Here is a 25,884-nt window from a genome sequence, read left to right as displayed (position 1 = left end):
CTGCACGATGACACCAGAAGGCGTGAGCTTATTCAGTGCTAGTAGGAGCACGCAGGTGGCCGGTTGCTTGTTGTATAACAAGCTTGACCTGGCGCTGATCAAAGCACATGTACTATGCAAGGCATGTACGGGGTCCACTGAGAAAAGAAGAGCGTTCATGACTCACATTGCAGAGGAACATTCTTTCCTCAGCATGTCCTGGAGTCCTGTGCAAACTGGGCAAGATCGGGGGGAAAAAAACGCGGTCACTGATTACAACCGCAAGAAGGTACGCCTATGAATAATGTTGCATCCGTGCCACAATGTTTTCCGAAATGTACTAGAAGGTCATAAAATGAATAATTCCAAATATTTATATATACCGTTGTCTCTGTTTTTTGTCAGTGCGGCTTTGACATCACGGGCCATAAGGCGCATACTAATTCAGCGTAAGCAGGAACACTCAATAAAATTGAATTACAAAAATCAAGTGACAATGAGATACAATAAGGCAGATTCGCCAGCATTTGTGTTTCAGCTTTTATCCATCCTGATCAGAGAATTTCCAGTTCGATTGTCTCAAAACACCACTCACATCTACAGTTGTTCTCAGTTTCAGATAAAAAGTAACAGCGTCAGATCCCTGGGGCCCGGTAGTTTGTATTGTGATCGTGACAGAGAATAAAAGTGAAAAAAAAGACGGTAACTTACAAGTACTATATATTTACAGTGGCTGTTACAGACGCAAATCAAATGTATGTGTTTATTGTATAATATTATCAATAAGAGTAACTCGCTACTGAAAACGGTAAATATACAAGGCAGTCCGGATCGAACCGGGGGACTCTTGATTATAAGTCGGCAGTTCCTACTGCTGCACCACAGAAGCTATTGTATTGTCCTTGAACCTTTTGTGAAAGTGCTTATTTGATTTTTGCACTTCAGGCTTTACACATTATATAGTTTGTCTACATTTTTTCATTTATTACTAAAATATGAAAAAGTTTTCAGTTTTAACGATATATTTTTTTTGGTTAAGTTAAATGCACTTTTTTTTGTTTAAAGACTACATGCGCTTTAGTTTGTATTGTTTAATGTATTTCTTTTTTTATTGTGATGGTCACACTAATAAAAACATGATTATTTTCAAATTCATATATTTCAGTGGTTTATTTTAATTTGATTATTATTAATTTTAATCGTGTTAATGCAGACACATCAGGGTGACATTCACAGGTTGACCGATGTGAGCAGATGAGGTAAGACATGCACTGGAGCTGAGAACAGGATGTGCAACCACAGGTCGCAGGCATCAAAATAGTCAGGCATGAAGTAATCGTGACTAATCGAAAAATAAATTGAACGATTAGTCGACTGCCAAAATAATCATTAGTTGCAGCCCTAGTCAGAACTGGATGAAGGTGGCCTGGTCTGGTGAATCACATTTTCTTTGAGATCATGTGGGTGGCCAAGTGCGTGTGAGTGGTTTGCCTGGGCAAGAGATGTCATCAGGACGTGTTATGGAAAGAAGGCCACTGTGATGCTTTGGGAAGTACAGTAAAACTTTGGATTGCAAGTAACTTGGTCTGCGAGTGTTTTGAAAGACGAGCTAAAATTAATAAATTTTAACTTGATAAACGAGCGAGGTCTTGCAATACGAATAGTACGTATAGTTGCCGTGCCTCACTCATATAGTCAACATCCGTATGAGCGTATACTGTTTACTGTAGCATGGTGACCGTGTGTGTGTGTGCTGTAACGTGCAAGTCCCAGTCATGCACCCCAAAACACGAGGTTGAATCTCAGTACTTTAGAAAAACCAGCTTTATCCAGTGGGAAACGGGAACAGCGCAGTTATTTATTGTATCAGGTTGTACCACTCTCCTATACACAGACACGGCAGTCAAGCAGGGTCATGGCCAGGATAGTGGCTAAGTAATACTGTGCTCTTGCATTTATAATGTTCCTTGCATCATCCATCGATGGCAGGCCCTTATAGCTTGACCATAATCGTTTCTGATCCACTTTTATGGCGAACTGCTACAGTGCTGGGAGCCTGTGGTTGCTTCGGGACGCTCTTCCGTGTGTTGTCCTGTTGCGGGGAAATCCCAAAATAGTTTAGAAACCTTACAGTGCATAAAGCTACCTTTTTTTTTTTTTTTTTTTTAAATTTTGTGTCCAAGTGTAGCGACTCTTCAGGCAAAAGCAACTGTCATTGGATAGGTTTCCTTGTTAAAGTCGCAAAAAAAGAAAGATTCCAGTGAGCCAACAGATAGCAGTGATTCTGTTAGAGTGAAAGTCGTCCTACACAATAACCCTCCTCCTCCCTCTCATCTCCCTCACACCAGCCATGATTCTTTTCAAAGGTAAAGTGCAGGTTACTTTATATTTTATATTAATCATTTTTATATAAATTATTTGTGGGTTGTCAAACTAATTATGAGTTTCCATTATTTCTTATGAGGAAGTTTGCTTTAATATAAGAGTTCTTTGGATTACAAGCATGTTTTCGGAACGAATTATGCTTGCAAACTGAGGTTCCACTGTATTCTGTTGAGGAAAACCTGGGTCTTGGGCCAAGGGACCTAACTAAAACATTGTTGTAGGCCATTTACACCCCTTCATGACAATGCGGTTTTCTGATGGCAGTGGCTTTTTTCAGTAGGATAACGCACCTTCTACTCCACTAAAGTTGTTCAGGAATGATTTAAGGATTATTGCAGAGTTCAGTATGTTGACTTGGCTTCCTAGTTCCCCAGATCTCGGTCTTTTTGAGCATCTGTGGGATGTGCTTGAAAAGTAAGTCCAAGCCATGGAGGTCGCGTCTTCAACTGACAAAACTTGAGGTATCTGATGCCTAACGTCTTGATGATGGATACCACAGGACACTTTTAGAGGTCTTGTGGAGTCCATGCCTTGACAAGTCAGACCTGTTTTGCTGGCATAAGCAGGACATACCCAATATTAGTCAGGTACGTTTAATGTTGTGGCTGATTAGTGTGTACTGTTTGTGTATTCACATTTTTTTTTTTGAATAGCTCCTCTGTAAGCCTACACATTTTCACATCATGAAAGTCAGAGACAACTTAAATAGAAATACAGCTCAGTTTTCTACAGTTACTCCTTTACCCGAAGGGACTGCTGCAAAATCCCATTATTGATGAAAGGTTTATGTTAAAATTAGTCTTGTGCTTCCAGATCAACACCCCTGAAACAGTGTTGGAAACAAGATTTCATATGAGGTTATTCAGATAATCTATAGAAATCAGCTTTGTATATAATATAGTCTTCCTTAGTCTGTGCCAGTTATTCTATATTCTACATTTAGAAAATCTCCTTTTGAAGGTAGGTACATCGGATAACCCAAGTCAAACTCTCATTCGTTGGTCATGTCTTGGCTACAGTGGCAGCTCATAACCCTTTCTATACTGCTATGTTGTGGACCAAGAGGGTTCATCACCCTCTATTTCAAATCCATTCTTATGAACCATTTGTGTTGACATTGCACATTTCCCCACTAATATCAATGGGGACTTTTCCCCTGCTGTTCAGATTTCCCAACACATCTTAAGAAGTGTAGGTTAGGTCCATGGATAACACTAAATTTTTCAAGTGATGGACTTTGACTCCCACAGCTTAATTTATTAAAAAAAAGTAAAGGAAATAAGTCAACATTGACACTACAATATAATCATTTGTTTGTTTTGCAGGCAAAAAGACATCTCTTTCAAAGCCAGAATCTGCTGCAGTGGCACGTAGTCTTTCTCTCAGGAGGGCTGTAGATAGTACTGAGAAGGAAGCTGCATGCTCGTCTGGTGAAGGCAGATCATGGCCTACAGAAGCCTTATCAATAACTGAAGGTGTGTATTGCTTTCAAAGAATCTAGAATGTGTTATTAAATTATAACGATTTGCAAGGTAGTTTGCCTTTCAGATTACTAGACTATACTATCTACTTACCCACATTCAGATAGTTCCTGTAATAGACCAGTAAATTCCAAGTTTGAATTTATGTTTGAATGAAGCTAGGATCAAGGATCTGAGCAGATTCCACCAGCACTTTCCAAAGTTTCCAAGATTTATATGGGTTTGCATGTATGTTAAATATGTCTGTTTTAATAGGCAGTGGCATTGCACATTTACTTTGTCAGCATGTCAATCAAACACAGTAAGCTCTGTAGTCTTGTGAGTTTATGCTGAAGGAAGGTAAGTAAATAAATATAGGTAAACAACATTTGATGTGGTGTTTATATAAGTAACACACAAATGTTTTTCATATAAAAAACATAATTGCAAACAGAACTTTGCACAATACCTTAGTGTGCTCTGTAGGCCTTACTGTTTCATTGAAGGACATGTGTGGCAGATTCCCTGGCAGGATGACTCCCAACCTCTTGCTGCATCCAAACAGTGCCATCTTTTGCCTTTTACGCCTGGTGCAGCTACGTTGTTCTTGTGTGTGACTGGATGTTTCTTGCAGGGAGGGCTTCTGTTCTCTTCCTCCGATGTAGAATCCTCATCTGAGTTCACCTCTGTTATAGCAAGTCTCTATTTAAAAACTAGCAGTGTCAGATCGGGGAAGCGTGAACAAGACTTAGAGAATAAAACAGAATAAAAAATAAATAAATAAAAGCCTTCACAAGTACCATAAATTTACACCGGCTGTTGGACTCAAATCAAATGTATATTTTTTTTTATATAATAGTAACAATAAGAGCAGCTCAGTACTCAAAACCGTAAATACAGCAAGTAACTGGAATCAAACCCACAACATCTTGATTATGAGTCAGCAGTTCTAACTCGATTTCTTTTTCTTTGGTTATATTCTTGAATTAAAAAGTACACTTGTTTTGTTATACTTTTTGTTAAAGTGTTTGTTTAATATTTGGACCTCTGTCTTCACACATTTATACAGTGGTACCTTGGTATACGTCCTAAATCCGTTTCAGATCCTTGGACTTATACCAAACAGGACTTATACCAAACAAATTTTTCCCATAAGAAATAATGGGAAAATGATTAATTCGTTCCCATGAAAAAAAAAAATCCTATTGTTATTGGCATATTATACATTGATTGAGTTGTATAAAATAATTTAAACACTGCTTAATACTAAAATACATAAATACAAAAGCAATTAGATGAAATAAATGAAAATGACTTGTCCGATAACAATGAGTTTAATTTTACTGCACAACAAAGGAGAGCGTTACAGCTCTTCCAAAGGAGCCTCTTCAGGCGATTGTGAAGCACTGCCGTTGTTCTTCTTGCAGTCTTCAATCCAAATCCCTAAAGCAGATTCCATCCAGACTACTGCCTTATTACATCCACTTACAACTCGTTTTGCACCCTGGTTAAAAGAACACTGCGCCATAGATCTTATATTCCTTTCCTACTTTTTAAATAAAAAGAATCGTAGCCTTCAACAAATCCAAAACGTTTACCTTTTCGGCAATCATTAACATCTTCCGTTTGCACTTGGGCACGGCCCCTGAAGCAGTAGCAGATCGTTTTGGAGCCATAATGAAGGGCTTGACTATGCACAAAGATAAACACAAAAGTTAACTCTTTACACAGCGAAACACGTTGATGCTGAATGAGCGAGACGAGACTTCCTGGTTAACACTGCATTCAGCACGCAGGAACTTAACTGCGTGCTCTGATTGGTTCGCTTCTCAGTCATCCGCCAATAGCGTCCCTTGTATGAAATCAACTGGGCAAACCAACTGAGGAAGGATGTACAGGAAGTAAAAAGACGCATTGTCCAGCGAAGCAGCGAAAAATCTGCGTTATATATTTAGTTATGCTTTCATATAAAATCCACGATAGAGTGAAGCTGCGAAAGTCGAAGCACAATATAGCGAGGGATTACTGTACAGGTTAAAACTTGGCCCTTTTTTTTTTTTTTTTAGGCGCGCACCCGGTGTACCACACGTGGTGTTCTAGCACACGAGTCGTATACCAAGCAAAATATTTCGCCTCTAAACAGGACGTAGACCAAGTTGGACTTATTCCAAAGCAGACGTATACCGAGGTACCACTGTATACTTCATGTCAACATTTTGTCGTTAGTACTATAGCATGAAAAAAGTTTGTTTTAGATATGTGTTCAGCATTTCTTGCCTCGCATTTCCTGTCATCCTACATTTACCCAGATCGTTGTAGACATGGAACACACATGAAATGCATGTGTTCCAATAAAGATGTATATTATTTACCTTCTACAATTCCAGTCACCTCACACCCAGATAGACAGACTTGAGCTGCATTGGTGGGGGATGGGATAGCAGGCTACTTGCTGCCAGTGCTGATCAATACATGTGCAAAACAAAACGCGCTAACAGAGGTGCAGAGGAATTTAAGGTGGCCTGGGATTACGACTTTTTTCATAGGCTTCAGGAAATTCTAGTGTTAAGTGACCTTTTGCCAAGTCTCTTAACCTAGACTTTTCTCAGATGATTCAAGAAAAAAAGTTATACAACAGGAGCAGATTATACAGAGTGTAATGCTTCAGCAAGCTCATTTAATGCTCAATTACCATTTCCCAGCCTCTGCAAACATATTTTGCAGTTTTATTATGCATTTTTATGGGGGTGTACTCATTTTTCCCCAAGACTGTTATTAACATTTTATTGTCTCAGATTGCATATTTATGACGTATTACAAAACAGTGCACATCATGCCAAATCAAAACAAACTGAAAATCGTTTTAACAGTTTAATAAAAAGGAAAAACCTACATTGTGAGATTTTTTTTTAATTTTTTTTTTTATATAAAGTATTCATACCCTTTGTAAATAGAATTCTCACTTTGCTCAGGTGCATTTCGTTATGTTACCATCGTCTCCATCTGTATAGGAAATGGGTGAATCACCTGTTGTTTACTTTTAATTTATAAGAATAAATACCACCTCTCTCTTTGAATTTCGTAAAGGTCCAAAAATGAAAAGGAGATTTTGGCGTACTGGCCTCAGAGGCAGATTTTCAAAGAAAAAGCTATATTTGAAACTCAAATAAAAGTTTACAGTAGAATTGTCCAGTAGTTTGTCATCTGATGCATGTTGAAAAGGCATTTTAACCTTTTGTTTTCTATGACATTGATAGTTGGTATAGACTGTTTAAGGAAGCAGCCAATCAGGACTAGAGAGGTGTCTGCTTCTGAAATTATAGACTCTGATGTACATACATATCCTCTTATGTAGTTGTGTATCTTGGTCTTCCTTTTTTACTGTCCTGGTTAGATACTGTTTGCTTTACTCTCTCAGCACAGTAGCGGACACCTTTGCATGAAATCGTCTTTTCCTAGTTAATCTATTGCATAGATCAACATTTTAGTTTTGCAGAACCACAATAGATGTGTTTGTTAAGAAAGGTGTTTTTGTTTTGGCTGTTTTTCAGCCCACAGCTGAATTTTATGGATGCCAGTTCCTTGCAATCCAAGTACAGATCTTGTTTCCAGCAGAGAGTGCTCTTTCTCCTTGGAATGTGTTTCTTGATGCAGAATTGACTAGAACCCAAATACTATACCTTTTGTACCCAGGCGGGAAATAATTACAAGAGAGAGAAAAACGGCACAAAAAGAGATGTATTTAACTTGCTTTAACAGGTAACATTCATTCCCAGAAATATAATGCATAACCCTGTATACATATTTAGGACAGAGAGAAACATTGGGACATCTCAGCTAAGTGGGAGAATGCTGACAAAATCAGATGTCCCATCCAGCAGCTGGGAATGTCGGCGGTATAGTCACACCTCTCACACCGTGCTGGATCTTCATCATTCTAAACACTCACATAAATACATATTCATATAATTCATGTTGGAACTGGCTGGTTATCAATGACTTTATAAACACCAGGTTCTGTAACCATATTGGTTAAGCAGACATCAGCACTTCCCAAAACAACCTGCTTCTGTCCTTCACAGGTTTTATGTCCCTAACCTGACTTACAACTGTCATTTGTCAGTCTCCCTGGCAGAGTCTCTCTCTCTCATTTGCAGCAAAGTCATAAGTATATATTTAATTTAATTGGATGGTTCCTTGATTTTTTTTTTTTTTAAGGTATCATTCTATCAAATTTAATTTCTGACTGATTCCCAGCTTTTCAACATTAATGTACTGAATATTAAAAAAAAACCAAAATAAATAAATACAAGGTTTCCTTGATATGTGTTGGTGTTATATAAAAATGTATCATCATGTAAGCTTCTTTTAATAAGATCTGGAAATTTTAAAATAAATAAAGGAGCAGGTTTTGCCAATACTAAAGATAGATTTCTCACCAGGTGCCACAAAGCCTCGCAGTTCACACAGCTCCCCTACAGCCCTTCGTAGTGCAAGTCCATGTGAAAAATCATCAACCACAAAACACGAAGACCAGTCTTATGGAGCCACTGGTACAGACATTTTTGGAATTACTGGCCTCAATGGAATTCTGCACCTGGACAAACTTCACAGAGTATCAAATGCAGGGTATGTATCGAAAGTGTTAGGTGTATGCAGCTCAGAAGTATGTAGTCTTTATTTGGTCTTGAGTCACAATCTTGGAAATGAGACTTTATTAAAACAAAGCTTTCAAATTTCAGTTAACTCAAGTGAATTTCAGGGTTTTGTTGCCACCTAGTTGACTGGATTTCTTTATAACTGTATATTGTCTGGTTGGCTATCCAGCATTTCTCTTTAGAATAGTGAAGGAGTATATAAATAGAATAGGATGTCTTACACATTTTTCCTTTTATTGACTCAGGTAATTGCAAGTGAGATTGCTGAATGTAGTTATGTTAAATTTCTAAATTGATTAAGCAGTCTGCATTTTTATCAGCATTTTGTTTCTGGTTTAATTTTAAAGGTCAGGGCTGTTAACGGATGGTAACTTGGAATGTGACCAGGAGGGAAGCAATGGCATTCAAGAATCACTGCTAGCACTTTCTGAGAGAAGTTCAAGGATGGAAGAGGGTATGATATAACCCCAAAAACCTTTCCTTTGCTTTTTGTGAATCTGCACAGCAAAAGTTGATAACTGGATAATGTGTTTTACTGCTCAGGACATGGAGGTCAATGTTTTGGGCTTTTTTTTATTTTTTTTATTACCATTTAAGTACATTGACCTTCTTCACAAACAGGACTGATGTGTCAAAAACAAGTTCTTCATCTTTTACCTGGGATGAGCAGTGACAGCGAAATTGAATGTGATACTGAGAATGAAGAAGACAGTGGTGCCTCGGAGTCTCGGGCATTGCACTATGATGCTTCGCCTCCAGTGCCAGGTAAACTTAGTCAAATCTGCTATGTATTTTCTTACTTCTACAAAGATGATGTTCTGCTCTTTATTCTTATAGAAGTGTTTAAATAGTAATAGTTACTCATACTGCAGCTCATTATTTATTTAAATTTTGTTCACTATGTTTCTTGTATATGTATGCATATCCTCCGTATAGAGGACCAGCAAAACACTGAAGATACGAAGTTCAATGATGCCGCTGCTGCAGCAGAGAGGTAAGAAGAGCAACGCGATTGTTTTTGACAAGTTACATTGAAATTCTTTAAGGATGCTCAGAAGGGTTTTTGTATTACTGTTTTTTTTTTTTTTTTGGCTGTTTTGAGACTTGTATTTACTACTTGTACCCCAACTTTATATTTTTGGACAGATGAGACTGAAGGTCATGAAATGAACATGAGTTCACTGGTGACTAACATCTCTTCTCTGGAAATACAATTTTTGTATGTATTGTCTTTTAAATGTGTTGTATGTATGCATCAATAGATATAAAAAAACAGCCTGTATTTGCTGCATTTTGTGTACATTATGTCTTTGGATCTGGAGGTCCTGTTGAGTACATTTTTTTTATTTTTTTTAATAATTATAAAGATTAAATTTATAAACTAATTTATTTTCAAACAATGTGACTGAAATATGCCCTTTTTGCCATGTTAATGTATGTTTATGTGAAAATGGGATAATTATTCCATCTTCACTTTATTATACTGTGAAATTGCAACAGTTTGAGTGCTATCAAGTTATGCTGGGGAAACCTATTTGCAGTCTTCTAATATTGCACACTCGGGTAAAAGTAAAGTAAAATGAACAGAGGGATGGTTGCCAAGGAATAATATTTTTTTGATATTTTACAAGGCATGCCCAGATTTGCTTCATCCTTTTAAATATGTTCTATCCTCTATGTACAGCATGATATGTCTTGATGTAGGTGGCTTTGAGCAGAACAAGAACAAATTCAACTGGTCTGTTTTGGAAGGAGTACAAGTAGAATATCTTCTTGAGCAAAGCCAGTTAATGATGGATGGATATTCTCTTGCTTTTTTTTCCTCTCTTTGCCTTAGTTTGCAGAATGCCCAACACTTCCATCCTCCACCACCTTTTATCACCCCCCAATCCTCTTTTAACCAACATTGAAAATAACTAATCATTTGAATTGTGCATTCAGAAATTGATTTTGCTCCTTTTTAAAGCTTAAATCATGAAGAGATTATAATGCTGGAAAATTTGTTTTCCTCTTACCTGTGGATTTCAACATACTGAAAGAAAATGAACAGATTAATCCAAACTCTGTAAATAAGCTTTTGAACTGTTTGCATTTTAAACTGTAATGGGATTTTTTGTGAATGTTTACTTTTTGTTAAGTTATATGCTAATAAAAGAACTAAGTTAATTTAACTAATTTGTGTTACGTTGAATTGTGTCAAGTTTTATTGGTAGGTCTGCTGATTTGAGGCTGGATCTCCACCTTGTACTTTTGTATGAAATCATGTAGAATGTTCTTGTGATGTGTCCCATTTTTTGGTCTTTGACTACTTGTGACCTAAAATTGAAGTGCAGTAGAGCAGGTAAATTAATGGAAAAGTAAGTGTTTAAAATATTTTAATAATAAATACTAGGGGGCTTCGCTTGCCAACCCCCGTTTTTGTTTTTCCGGATACACAATTTTAAGATTTAATTTTTCTTTGAATTGTTGCTATTTCATTAGTTTCACTTTTATTTCAGAACTTCTGTAAAAACAATATTTGGAATCTTTCGAGTCCCAAAGTGCTGAATCTTTTAAATGAGGTCTGTGAGACTTGTGTTTAATGACTTTGTACCATAATTTAGGATAGGTTTCTCTGTTTGGAATTTCAGCACAGACAAAACGATCTACATCAGCAGTTAATTTTTTTTTGCAAAGTAACCAATAAATACATGTGAGGTAAACCCCGTTTTTCAAATTATCTTGACTTAAACTTCAAAGCCTTACAATACCTATGTTCATAGATTCGATCTCTATTCGCCTTTTCGTTATTTCTCCGATTAATAATTTTTCTTTGCGCTAATGCGATGTTTACTTTCTTTGTTTTGACACTCAGGTTTCTGCTTTCATATTTAGTATCTTGCGCTGCGTGTGTTTCTACGAATCTTTTGAATTCTAGTTTTCACTATCTCTAACCTGCTCTGCATGTGTTTGGTCCCTTGTTTTTTTTAACCTCTTCATGATGTTTTACTTTGTTTTCTACTCTGTCCTTTATTTCTGACCTTGCTTTATCCTGTTTGTTTCAATGACACCTCATCCGAGGTGATTACTTTCCCTTTTTCAAGTAATAATTTCCATTTGTTTGCGCTACTGCAATCTTTACTTTCTTTTTTTTTTTTTAATACTTTCTAATTTTCCTACTTTCATATTCTTTAACCTTCTCCACATGTGTATCGCGCCAGCGTGTTTTTTTTGAGCCTTTCGAATTCCAGTACTTTCTTAATCTCTAGCCTGCTCTGCATGTGGATAGCGCCAACGTCTGGATTGGACGTGCTTTTTTTTTTTTTTTTCTTTCTTTCTTTTCAATTCCACTTGTTCCGGGCTAATTATTACTTTCCTTATTTTCTGAATTTGCACCTAGATTATTCTTTTCTTTGTTTTTGTCTCTCCAATGCTTTTGAGTCTGTTTTCTCTGTGCTGCTTTCATCTTCGCTTAGTCGTCTACGTTTCATTTATAACATCCTTATACGCTTTATATGCGCTGAGAGTCCTGGATCTGTATGTGCTCAAAGCCAAAACACGACTGAGTGTGTTCCTCCCTGTGCTGTTATTTGGTTGTAAGTAGGGCATGTCTTGCAAGAATCTCATGATCTACGTCATAGCAAGACGGTCCTGGGTCAAAGTCTCATGTTTAAGGTCCCCACGAGACGCTTCGTGGCCAATCTGTTTAGTCTCGCAGGTCTTTTCAGTGTCTTCCATGATCTTATAAGATCACGTATCATCGCCCTACTGTTTATCTTTTTTTTGTATAATGGAGAGAGATAGCAGCTGCTGCTTGCATGTAATTAGCTTAAAGCTAGTATATCTTACACAGCTCACAAGCAGATTTACAAATAACAATGTTTACATATCTTTGTGTTGTGGTTTTATATACATATGGAAGCAAAGGTCTGTTTGCATATTTGTAGCTGAAAATCCACAAGGGGAGAAAAGGAATCGCATGTCAAAACTTTTTTTTGTACCAGGGATCATCAGAGGAAAATGGCAATATATATCAAATATGAAGGGTTGGGTATGTGGGTGGTGTGAAGGAATGATGAGATGGGGTTCAGTGGTTTTTGGTCATAAAGTCTTACTCCATTATGTGCATGTTCTTCTTTTCAAGCCTGTATATGATGGGTTCATGTTCAAATGTCGTCTGTTAATGGCGTTTTCATTAGATTTCTAACAGTTCTCTGGCACTTTTAGTATTAGCCTTGAATTTTACTTGCACTGAGTTCCATTTAAATGTGTGTCCAGTTGAACTTGTATGTGTGTAAATCGGAGACCATGGGTCCTTTCATCTGACAGCATTGTGATGTTCCTGTATATATTTGGCAAGTATTTTTGATGTTTTTCCCCACATATACCGCTGGGCATGAATCATATGGTATGCTGCAAACTATGTTCTGTATCTCTGCTGCCGGTTTCCTTTATAATAGAGAGACAGATATAGATAAATTACTGTAATCTGTTAAACTGTCAGATGTAATCTTGCAGGAAGAGTGGCTTTGCCATCTTAAAGTTTTAGAATCTTTTAATTCAAAAGCACAAGTCTCATTGAATGAGCTCCCCAGGCATTCATGAGTGGATTTTTCTAGATTGGAAGCCACTTCAACCACTGCCAATGTGCAGCATATACCTTGATGATGCAATGGCAGCCATTTAGTGTCTGTGTACTCACCACACTTTATTAGGTGATGAAGGGATGAGAGAGTTAACCGATAAGGGACAGGGGATGATTGGGGAGCCAGAATGAACATGAAATGGACAATTTAGCTAGGACATCTGGGGCCTCATGTATAACGCCGTGCGTAGAATTCGCTGTATAACATGGCGTAAGCCGAAATGTGTTTACGCACAGAAAAATCCAGATGCAGGAATCTGTGCATACTCCAACTTCCATGTTCTTCCGCTACATAAATCCCGATCAGCGTGAAAAGTAACGCTCGTGCACACGCTTTATGTAACGCTCCAACTCCTCCCAGAATTCCGCCTCTTTGAATATGCAAATCAATATAAATCACCCTTAAGCTCAGCCTTCTGTGAAAAGACAATGGGAAAAGCATGGGGGGAAAATATAAGAATTTCAGTGAATACCAAGTGGAGGCAAAGGAAAAACATACTATTTGTTTAATTAAACCGTGGTATAATCAACAAAATGAAGCTGATCGAGTGACATAGCGTGTTGGAGAAACTTGAAAGCTCATGTTCACAAAGTTGCACAGTGCCGGAAATAAAAAAAAGTCACCGTGGAAAGGCAAGTTGTAGCCCACTGTCTGAGTGTCATATGAAGGCTTATTAGGGTTCAGAGAAAAAAAGGCACACAGTGGGGGAAAAAGCATGAAATATCAACTTAAATCTCGAAATTTCCACTTTAATCATGTAGTTTATTTTGTCATTAAAGTAGAACATCATAAACTTCATCTAAAAATCGTTTAATTAACCAGTTTCTCAAATCGCATCGTAATTAAAGTAGCACGTTAAATGCTTTGTTTTGTATGTGATCTTCTATGTGCTGTATGTGTGTGAATCACTACTTGCTTCTTATATCGGCTGTCTTCCTCCGACTGGACACAGAATCCATTACATTCGTAATATTACAGCTCTTTGAATAACTAAAATACTGAGATGTATACGTGATATGATTTTCATGATGATAGGAGTCCAAGCACGTTATTAAACATGGGTTTCACGCCGCAGTGATTGTGTGCGACCTTCGATGAAATAATTTATTGCAGCAGTACTCGGGGGCGGCTCTAGGCTTGTGGCGGCCCTGGGCAGAGAAAGAATCGGTGGCTCCTTCGCCCGCCAATGTCAATATGGTATCTTATGCATGGCAGATGGCCACGTCAGATGCGGACACTGCATAGCCGCCTTATGCTCATGACACAAGCATTTAACTTTTGCCGAAATTTGTCGCTGTTTTTAGCCGTGTTATTTTCTCTTTCTGTTTTATATTCAGTATATATTGGCGTAGCCGCCCCACAGTCCTTGCTTTTCTTTCTCCAAGTAACCGATCGCCACACAATCAGCTCTGTAATAGACGTTAAGCCATCTGTAAGCTTAGAGCGCCGATTTTTCAAAACGTTTAAGGAACATTGAAATATCTTCATAGAACATGTTTAATTATTCTATCTTTCACACCAGTCCCAGTGAAGAATATAGATTATTTAAATGAAGTTAAAAATTTTATCTGTGTAATATAATTATCAATTTTAAGATGAAATACAGCAAAATATGTTTTTGTCCTCATATGTAAATACGCGCTTTATAAAGTGGCGCAGGTTGTGTAATATAACTGTAGTGCAAGTTTACAGTGAGGTAATTCTACTTTATAAGTACAGATAGTTATACAAGGAGCAATTGATTGAGTGCATTTTAAAGTTCTTGGGTTGAAACCGTTTCTGAAACGCGAGGTCCGTACAGGAAAGGCCTTGAAACGTTTTGCCATGGCTGAGACAGCGTGTGCTTGAAGGTGTATACCGATAATTCTCTTTCCGATCAGCTGCTGCTGTGATTCACACTCAGATACAGTGATATAAATACTCCGAGTGGTGCAGTGAGAGTAATATGGAAAAAGATGATCCGTGTGGCAACCCTAATGGGAGCAGCTTAAAGAAGGAGGTGGTCCAGTGAGAGTAACAACGCTAAAGCAGTTATGGTATTTGGAATACTATGGCTATTCCCTGGACCATTATATTGTTACAAGTTAATTACAATCAGATGTGTTACACTTATAAACAATATGCGGTTAGTTTCAGTGTATTTATAAAGCCGCGTCAGGAAAATAAGGAGTAACCACACATGAACAGTAGCATTGCTTTGACGCTGGGTGCTGCCAGTGTGCAAAACCGAGCGGAGAACTTGCGTACGACAAGGTATGAGGTACCGTGGAAAAGTTTGTGGCTTTGCGCCAAGTGTAGGTTTTATACATCACGATTTGAACGTGGAAAAGTTCTTACTCAACATTTCTGTGCGTACGCACCGTTTGTACATGAGGCCCCTGGATACATCTTTCTGTTTATAAAGGATGCCTGGGAATCTTTCCTGACCGCAGAGACAGGACCTCCGTTTTAAGTCTCCTCCAAAGGACAGTACCATTTTTACAGCACAGGGTCCACACACAGACCACAGGGTAAGCATCTCCTACTGGCCATACCAACACCTTTTCCAGCAGCAATCCAAACTTTTCCGGGCCTGAAAATACTTACCTTTGTTTTGGGTGGATTACCTGTTCTGAAGGGAATATGGTAGTAAACACTAATTTAGCTGATATGTATGCATTTGGTGCAATGGGAGAATATGACTGGACTAGCCATGTGCGCCCAACTATGTTGCTCGTGTTAAAGTTGCCTGTGAAGGGCTCCCTGTTTAAACGAGGCTGCCAGTCGTGAACTGGGCCCTTCGTCGCACAGCATTATGATCTATACTAATAAAAGGCAAAGCCCTCACTGACTCACTCACTCATCACTAATTCTCCAACTTCCCATGTAGGTAGAAGGCTGAAATTTGGCAGGCTTAATCCTTACAGCTTACTTACAAAAAAGTTAAGCAGATTTCATTTTGAAATTCTACATGTAACGGTCGACAACGTCCGCCATGTTGATCTTTCTTAGTTATGGCCCCATCTTCACGAAATTTGGTAGGCGGCTTCCCTGCGCTAACCGAAACCAATGTACGTACTTATTTCGGTGCTAAGATGCCACTGTCGGACGCCATATTGAACTTTTCAACGGTCTTTGTTACTTATGGGCCCATCTTCGAGAAATTTGGTACGCGGGTTCCCAACGCTAACTGAATCCTACTTACGTACATATATACGTCCATAGTCTGCAGCTCGGTCACCGTGTGAGGCGGAGTTTTGTCCCCCATCCCAACGCCTCCCACGTTGTTGGCTGCCTGCCTATATAAGGCCATCTGTCGCTCCGGTCTCTACATTCCCTTCCTTGCTTCGCCACGGGATTCACGTCTTCCTGCTGATAACTACGGCCTTTTTATTTAATCCACAGCTTCTCCGCTGTTTTATTGTTCGTTTATTACGATTATAGTTATTGTGAAGGTATTTTAGATTTACTTTACATTGTTCAGATACCCATTTCCTTTATCATTCCAACCGTACCCCCATTAACATGTCTATCGAGGTGACCACCATCAATCAAGGAACTGTCACTTACCGAGTGGTTTCCATGCCCGGAGATGGCACCTGCCTTTTCCATTCTCTTTGATGCATATTGCAGGCTAACTCTTGATATCCGGAGGAACATTGTGTCTTATGTATTGAATGACTGGGGCAGGTTCAAGGTGTGGACTGATGACGGTACAGGAGATAATTATACTACACAGGAGCACTAGAAGAGTGAAATGCTTAAGCCCTTCACCTATGGTTCTGCATGTGAGTTGATGGCTGCCGCTGAATTGTTCGGTTGTCTCTTTCAAGTGTACCGAATTGGCTAAATATTTTACACCTTTCGACAACCGCCAATGCCTCTTAAACATCTTTGATTCACAGGTGACGATTTCAGTAGTGGATACTTTGTTTATGAATGTTTAAACTCTCAAAAGCTGGATGTGAAGTTATTGATGAAACCGGTTGTATGCTTACAACACTTGACAGATGCCGAATGTCTCTTCAACACAAGTCCTGCAAATACTGTCGTAATTGAAACAAACCATGAAACTCAAACCGATTATGACAGCAGCAATCCAAGCTGTGAGATTTCAGACAAGATTACTTTTCACATGGCCAACTGTACATTGCACGCTTAAGAGTAAGCTCAGCGCACAGCTTGGTCATACTACAACCGGAGGGCCGAACTGACAACGTGGTATACAAAGAGATCCTTAACAAATAATTATTGGTATATTTTCCCTCAGTTTAAAAAGGTTTAATTTTCTTCTTAATAAAAATTTTAAGGCAGTACTTTGCCGCTGCGAAGCGCGGGTATTTTGCTAGTTTTTTTATAAGGGAAACAAAATTACAAAAGAAAACCCTTGGACATTGATTCAATAGGAATTGCCTACTCGGAATCACTGTCTGAACAGTAATTATGTGGTGGTGTAGGAGCATTTCTGCTTCTGTCCGTTCACAGTCCGTCTCATTTTCACGACGCTATTGTTTCCTCTCACGATCTCTTCTCAACCTTTCTCCAATCTCGCAGGTTGCTTTGTGGCAATCCAAAGAGTAAGGCAGTATACACAAAGCAATGGTTATAAAAGGGGGACACATTGGTATCCAGGCCCTTTAAAGCATAAATAGGGATCACTTCACTGACATGTGAGCAAGCCACGGTACAACTGTGAGACGCGCAGCACTCGCCGGCTACAACGTAACAATAATAATTTCCAGAACGTGCTGTTACGTTGTCATTCATTTTACCCACTGTCTTTCTTTCATTCATATGTTACGTAGGCACGTACCTTTTATCATCGGCAGTGTCATTCTCTAACCAGGCCTCGGGAGCTAACCAGCGCAACACTGTCCACCACCCCTTTCATTATTCCGGCACATTGTTGACATCCGTGAGTAACAACAACATACTAAACTGGAAGGTGGTCTACGCATGCGTGGAATTTGCGGACAAACAAAGATCAAGATCTAAATGAAGATCTCTTTAGTTATAATTTAAAGCACAACAATTTGTTTAGTTTGAATGTCTGTGTTTTGAGGTGTGACTGGAGTACTAGAGTCTTCAGTAGTATAAGCCTGGAGGAGATTCTTAATGCAATGCCTATGTTTTAGCTGTCTCTCTACTGCCATCTAGTGCTGCTGCTTCTAATTCATTCGCGGACAAACAAAGATCAAGATCCAAATGAAGATTATATATAGAGATATCTGCCAAATGGATTAATCAACATGAGTAAACTAAAATTTTTTTCATGGACATTTTGATGATGTTTGTTCTTTGTACAACCTTGGTTTCCATAGAGGCTTATTTTGGCAAAAATTGTATCTTCATCCTCTATAAAGACATGAGGTTACTACAAACAATGTGCGGTGATCTATCGATCGATCTGTCGATCGATCGTCCTTATCATGCGACCAGGTTTGGCTGTGTGATTGACTAATGGCCTGCACTGCTTTGTGCCATCTAAGTGGGCCTTGGTTATCCCCCAGTTGCTTCCCTCTCTCTTTCTCATTCCTTTTCCACCTGTATCTTGCTCTCATGTCTCCTACAAGCCCTTTAGAGCTTCTCTGGTCTCAAGAACCTCTTTCACAATTTGTTTGGCTTATCTTCTCTCAAAACTATTGTCTGATACATCTGACTCTGCTCCTCTTTTAATGTTGTCCTTTAAAAGTGTTTGGTTTTTGTTTGTTTATATAAAGACCTCAGATGGGCATCTTGATTCCACTCACTCATTCGAGAATAATGTGCAGTTGCCATTTAATCTTACATGCAACTACTGTATTTAGCATGTGGGAGGAAAAACTGCAGTTAATAATAAAAAAAAAACAAACACCATGTGACTGTTTTGTCTTCATTAAAATCCTTACTTTGAAATAAAACTTGCATGCATTAGTATTCTTAACCTATTTAATTTACAGGAGCACTCTAGGGCATTGAAGCCTGTGTCATTACCGACTGGCGCAACACAGTAACTAAGCTTCTCTTTCAGTGAACTGCGGTAGAATTTTTAGTTGACTGTCAACCAATCCTGCGTGGCTTTGAGGTGTAGAAGGAAACCAACAAGAACACGAAACATGCAAATTATACACAGTGACCAGGACTCTTCTTACTTGTGAACACCATGCAGGATACTCTTCAGTACAGCTCTGATGGTTTGGTCTGTGTGCAGTGAAGTACAAAATGTGACTCTTTTTTGCTTCCTAGCTTTGCTGCCAGAAAGGCTGCACAGTTTTGCTGTAATTGATTTCTTAAATAGAAGCCTTTTCTTATTGTTCAACAAAGCATTTTATTTAATTCTGTGGCTTGTTAATGGTCTCTTTTTGCCATATCAGACATTTGTATTGTGAATTCTATTTTTCTGGCAAATCCTGGAGATGCTTTGCAGAGCAGAATAGGTCAATGTTTCACTTGTGATGAATGCTCAAGAGATTTAAAGGAATCCAATAGCCATCTGGCTATTTTAGTTGCCCTAGCTGTGAATACGCAGTTCTTTTCACAGAGTATAAATTATGAATTCTGCAGATGTAATTGATGTGCAAAAGTAACATTTGTCAAGGTGTACTGCCTAGTAGGAAGTTTTCAAATCCTTGAGGTTTGTCTCCCAAGTTACTCTCTCATTATTAAAGCCCTGTTGCATAAAGTGTTTGCTGCTGTTGGTTTTGTTCAAGGAAGCTGTGAGTATTTTCAGAGCTGAAGCGTAATTTGATAGTACAATTAGTTAAATTTAATAAAATTAATTAAAATGTGCTTTTTGTTTTGTTAGTCGCACAAACACGTGTCACAGTTCCTCTCAAAAAGACGCCCGACTTGGCTGTGATGTTTATTTTACAATTGGCTGGTCTCAGTAGCGAACCTTTTTTTTGGATTGGATTCTGGCATCAACTGCTGACAGTCAGTCTGTCTGGTCGTGTAGCTTGCTCAACAGGATTTGGCTACAATTATTGTCTTTTATGCTGTTTTGGTGGACTGACTCGATGTTCTCAGCTTATCATGCAGTGGTGTGTGGATTAAAAATCTGTCCTTGATCACATCTCTGAAGTCCTGTTCTTGTGCTGTGCTGTTTGAGGAGTTTGCTGATTGTCAGAGGTGACTTGAATATCAAGTTTAGATGGGGACGTTTCAACTACATATGGACACTGTCCACTTCCATGGTGGGCCTGTAACGCGCTTGAGTATCATTATGTTAATCTAGTAATTTTCCATTCTAGCCCAAATAGTTGTACTAACTTGTGGCTCGTCTCCTGTTTAAAGCAATTCTCTCTTTTGTAAATGGCCACCTCCACACACTTTTGATTCCCCACCTTTTTAGTAAACGCCATGTGTTTCCATTTCAGTTACACGTATCTTTTTATCTGTTTCCGTTATTGTTATTGTATTTAGTGCTGCTACATCCATGAGGGACCAGTCTTTTATGGAGCCACTGGTGCGGAGATTTCTCGAATTCCATAGCCTCCATAGAATTCTGCACCTGGACAAACTGCAATGAGCATCAAACACAGGGTAGATGCTGAAAGTGCTGCTCAGAAGGATTTCATCTTTATTTGGTCATTCAACACTATTTTATTTATAATATTTGACGGACAGCATAAAGAGGAAGCAATTGTAGTTGATTACTCATTCATGATCTGCGTACTCCCTGTTGGCTACTTGTTTTGAAGAATGCATTTCACTTTCTAACCGATATACAAGAACTGTCCAATATCTTACCTGAACTCCTCCTTGTCACCGTCCACTTCAACTGGTCTTTGACCCCCGAGATGCCAGTTGCCCTGGACCTCTTGAACTGTGGGCCTGATTCTGCTGGATGACGTGCTTCTCCGATGTTGCACTCTGAAGTCTGACTGTTAATCCATGGCTGGAGGCTCGTCCATTGTGTCTTTTTATTACTTCATGCTATCTCTGTAAAGGGCATCTGCCATTGTTCCTGCAAATTTTTCTGCCAAAGTAATCCCGCTGCGCCCTCCTGTATTTAGCAGCCTTGAATGTGATGTGAATTTCAAACAAGAATTCCATGGAAATACATTGGTCTTATTGTATAACTTCTATTTTGTTAACCTGTGGCAATAATTGTCATTTATAAGTTTGAAATCCTTGAGCTCACAAGGTCAGGCCACCATTGACAATCTAGTATGTTTGACTGAGTGGGAATTTTTTCTGCCTGGGAATGCCTTGTGGTTCATAAAGTAGCTGGACATTCAAACAAACATTGCAAAGGAAAAAAGGCAATCCAGTGACTGGATGTAAATGATCCCCATTCTAGCCCACGTGCCTCAGCTTCTGAAGGGGGGAGCACTGCTAGGTCTGGCGGCCATAGCCTAGTCCTGCTGTTCACCAGCAGAGGGAGCTGTTCATTCACCTATCGCCTGTTATTCTAAAGCAGCAGCTTTCCATTGGACTGTATTTAATCTGTTTGCTTTTTGTCAAATGTGAGTAATAGAAGGGTTCCACGACACTTTAACTTTATTTGACTTATCAGAACCGGAGAAAATGGATAGATTGTGATCTTAAGCCTGTAATTCGCATCACACTGGCTTTTTAATAGCAAATGCTTAGAGCGGCGTTTACCGCAGAGTCATTTGACAAATGGAAATAAACGGACACTAATGCATTTCCCTTGCTTCTGTAGATTTCTGTTCCATTATGGTAAGATCCGTATCGCCCTGCACTGTGGTAGAGAAGTGGACTTTAGGATCCTTCATAACTTGACTTGGGTAAGTTTTGTGAGCTTGTTGGCCTGGATGGCCTGTTCTCGTCAAACTTTTCCTAATGTTCTGATTTAAAACTCCAGTTCAGGGTTATGAAGGGCCACTGGAATCTCGACATGACTGGCCATAAAGCAGCCCTAAACAGGCCAGGCCTCTTCAGTGAATTTCAGAGGAGAAAATTGACAATGTTTTCGCATATTCATTATGGCAAGCGCAAAATAGCCAATAAACAAGCTTCTTGTTGAGCAGAGAGGGGCAAGTAAATGTAACCTGACGACGTTACTGTAAGACGCCTCACTAAATAACCCGCACAACACAGCTTATTGTTCGTAGTTTTTGTACTTTGTATACTTGCTCTGTTACTTCTATGAAATACTGACAGTTTAGCCATAGGGAGGCAGGATCATACTTTGAAATGAAGCTTTTTTATGTCACCTTAGGCTGTATCTTCACTTTACATTTACTTTTTAATTATTCTGTGACTTCTGTATTCATCTTGTACTCTACAGTTTCCACATTTATTGCTATTCTATGGCCAATGCTGTCCTTTTTTGTCCTAAACGTTCTCCTTTTAGTTCCAAGTTGTCTTGTGCTTAGTGACCTTTCTCTGCCATTGCATTGTACAATTGAGTGTGAGACACAAATCGAAGTGATGTGAGGTCGGTGCTCCTGCCATGAGCCTGTTCTTGTGGTTAGGTGAGTTTTCCCAGGGATTCCCGGTTCTTGCCCATAGTTGAAAGACTTGGAGGTCTTGATTGTGTGTACCCTTGGGGCTGAAGTGGCATCACTGCCCACTAGACTCTCCCACCTTTCACAACCCTGTAATAAACTTGAGCATGGCAGCTGGGTGGACGTAGTCCTCTTGTACCGCAGAGCACCATCTGGCTGACTCGAGTGCTCCTGGTGTGGTCTCAGAGTTCACTACAGAGGATTTGGATTCCATCAAGATTATGTATGAATGGCACCTTCAATGAGTGGGGGCACAGAGTGCAGTGCAGTGCGTCAGTGGTGAATTACAGCGTTTACACACATGGACACACACCGTTAAACACAAATAGAGTATATATTGGACCTGTGAGATGTATTTTTTGCTGGTTGAAGCTTACTTAATATTTTCCCTGCCTAAAAATACATTTGTAAATGAAAGTTTAATGAATTAGGATTGTTTTAAATGTGCAAAACCATGTAACAATTCATCCCACGCACTGCACAAAACGATTGCTACCACTAATCTGACCTAAGTGACGGCAGACGATAAAAGGATAGGCCAATATCACACCCTAATAAATTTCCCGTATACTCTTTATTCTACTCGGTTCAATCCCTTAATGCCTATACATTTATAGCCCACAAAAATTAAGTCAATATCAATCATCACATAACGAAATACAGTATTACATAAAATGAAAAAAAGAATACAATCTGTTACACATGTGCCCCCTTTCACCCTAAATAACCCTTATATTGTAGTGCCACAAATACAGGTATATACATACAGGTGCTGGTCATAAAATTAGAATATCATGACAAAGTTGATTTATTTCAGTAATTCCATTCAAAAAGTCATTCATTACACACAGACTGATGTATTTCAAATGTTTATTTCTTTTAATTTTGATGATTATAACTGACAACTAATTCAGTATCTCGGAAAATTAGAATATTGTGAAAAGGTTCAATATTGAAGACACCTGGTGCCACACTCTAATCAGCTAATTAACTCAAAACACCTGCAAAAGCCTTTAAATGGTCTCTCAGTCTAGTTCTGTAGGCTACACAATCATGGGGAAGACTGCTGACTTGACAGTTGTCCAAAAGACGACCATTGACACCTTGCACAAGGAGGGCAAGACACAAAAGGTCATTGCTAAAGAGGCTGGCTGTTCACAGAGCTCTGTGTCCAAGCACATTTATAGAGAGGCGAAGGGAAGGACAAGATGAGGTAGAAAAAAGTGTACAAGCAATAGGGATAACCGCACCCTGGAGATGATTGTGAAACAAAACCCATTCAAAACTGTGTGGGAGATTCACAAAGAGTGGACTGCAGCTGGAGTCAGTGCTTCAAGAACCACCACATACAGACGTATGCAAGACATGGGTTTCAGCTGCATTCCTTGTGTCAAGCCACTCTTGAATAAGAGACAGCGTCAGAAGCGTCTTGACTGGACTGCTGCTGTGTGGTCCAAAGTTATGTTCTCTGATGAAAGTAAATTTTGCATTTCCTTTGGAGATCAAGGTCCCAGAGTCTGGAGCAAGAGAGGAGAGGCACAGAATCCACGTTGCTTGAGGTCCAGTGTAAAGTTTCCACAGTCAGTGATGGTTTGGGGTGCCATGTCATCTGCTGGTGTTGGTCCATTGTGTTTTCTGAGGTCCAAGGTCAACACAGCCATCTACCAGGAAGTTTTAGAGCACTTCATGCTTCCTGCTGCTGACAAACTTTATGGAGATGCAGATTTCATTTTCCAACAGGACCTGGCACCTGCACACAGTGCCAAAGCTACCAGTACCTGGTTTAAGGACCATGGTATCTCTGTTCTTGATTGGCCAGCAAACTCTCCTGACCTTAACCCCGTACAAAATCTATGGGGGTATTGTGAAAAGGAAGATGCAATATGCCAGACCCAACAATTCAAAAGAGCTGAAGGCCACTATCAGAGCAACATGGGCTCTCATAACACCTGAGCAGTGCCACAGACTGATCGACTCCATGCCACGCCGCATTGCTGCAGTAATCCAGGCCAAAGGAGCCCCAACTAAATATTGAGTGCTGTACATGCTCATACTTTTCATGTTCATACCTTTTCAGTTGGCCAACATTTCTAAAAATCCTTTTTTTGCATTGGTCTTAATTGATATTGTAATTTTCTGAGATACTGAATTTGGGACTTTCATTAGTTGTCCGTTATAATCATCAAAATTAAAAGAAATAAACATTTGAAATACATCAGTCTGTGTGTAATGAATGAATCTAATATACAAGTTTCACTTTTTGAATGGAATTACTGAAATAAATCAACTTTGTCATGATATTCTAATTTTATGACCAGCACCTGTATATATTCACAATAACAATATTCCTTCCCCGATTCCCCATCCAGATATGGTAAATCAATCCACAGTTGTCCCCAATTCTGCCCTGCTAATACCGGCATGCAAAGCGAGGAGTTCTGACAATTGCGGACTCCTAGCTGTAATCGCCTTTTCGTCATAAAAGACATACAGTCAATCTTGTGCCTTGACACAATACTATGAGTCCTTTGAAAATAGCTCACCCAAGTCCGTAGAAATTTGGACAACAAACGTAATGTGGTTATTGGAATGGAGTCCACTGAGCTCTGCTTCATGTGCCACCTTATCAGCACTGAGAAGTTGGCACGTTGTTCTTCTGGAGTTTCGTCCCGCATCTCAAAGCAATATGCCTGTTCGTCCGATTGGTGACTCAGTGTGTGTGTTAGTGTGAGAATCTGCAATGGCGTCTCTCGAGTGGCAAGTCGGACACAGTGACTTGCGAGTGTCCCTGTCCTGGAATAAGCTAGTTAGCCAAATAAATGGCTTGTGCAAGATGGCGAATGAATTCCTGTGGGTGACCGTAGGCTTTAATAATCGTGTTTGAAATTTGACGCCCTGGCATTTCAATGGAGTAACTGACACTGACGGTTGTGGCCGCCCTGACTCCCCCCCTTGATGATTTTGTGCAGGTCCCCGAGGCCGCTGGAGGGATGTGTGTGTGTGTGTGTGTTTCGCCTGCACGCTCCTGCTGTAGTTCTGCAGCTGGAATGGCTCCACCCCTCACCTCTAATTGGACCAAACGAATGCAAATGATGGACAGCCAGACTTTATAAGGAGGTAACACAAAAGACATCAGGTTTGCTCTTCTGCTTAAGGCAAGGAAAGAAAAATGGCTTGTAAACTTTTTACAGCTTCTAAGCCTGCAGCCAACTTTAATGAATTAAGAAATGTGCTGCTTATCAAATATTTAAGGACTTTTAATATTTCATAAGCTTCCCACTCTCCCACTGTGTTTGTTTTTAGTGTCAATTTTAACCTCAAGAGTATTCTTAACGTTTTTGTG

The 25,884-nt window shown here is 39.3% G+C and overlaps 1 protein-coding gene across 3 annotated transcripts in view; it reads left to right on the top strand.

Annotated features, from left to right (window-relative positions):
- trim37 (tripartite motif containing 37) overlaps positions 1-10,653 on the top strand; it is a 64,914-nt gene extending 54,261 nt beyond the window's left edge. For 2 of the 3 annotated variants that reach the window (XM_039756859.1, XM_039756858.1), the window contains exons 21-26: positions 3,690-3,839; positions 8,255-8,453; positions 8,830-8,936; positions 9,104-9,247; positions 9,419-9,476; positions 9,629-10,653. In XM_039756859.1, the coding sequence (XP_039612793.1) occupies positions 3,690-3,839; positions 8,255-8,453; positions 8,830-8,936; positions 9,104-9,247; positions 9,419-9,476; positions 9,629-9,632 (662 nt within the window). In that variant the 3' untranslated portion in view covers positions 9,633-10,653. The remainder of the gene's footprint in view (positions 1-3,689; positions 3,840-8,254; positions 8,454-8,829; positions 8,937-9,103; positions 9,248-9,418; positions 9,477-9,628) is intronic. The other variant, XM_039756860.1, reaches the window with a different exon arrangement.
- The last annotated feature ends 15,231 nt before the right edge of the window (positions 10,654-25,884 follow it).

The sequence above is a fragment of the Polypterus senegalus genome, chromosome 6 (genome assembly GCF_016835505.1).
Source record: "Polypterus senegalus isolate Bchr_013 chromosome 6, ASM1683550v1, whole genome shotgun sequence".
Lineage (NCBI taxonomy): Eukaryota > Metazoa > Chordata > Cladistia > Polypteriformes > Polypteridae > Polypterus > Polypterus senegalus.
This window is presented reverse-complemented; position numbering and strand designations above follow the sequence as displayed.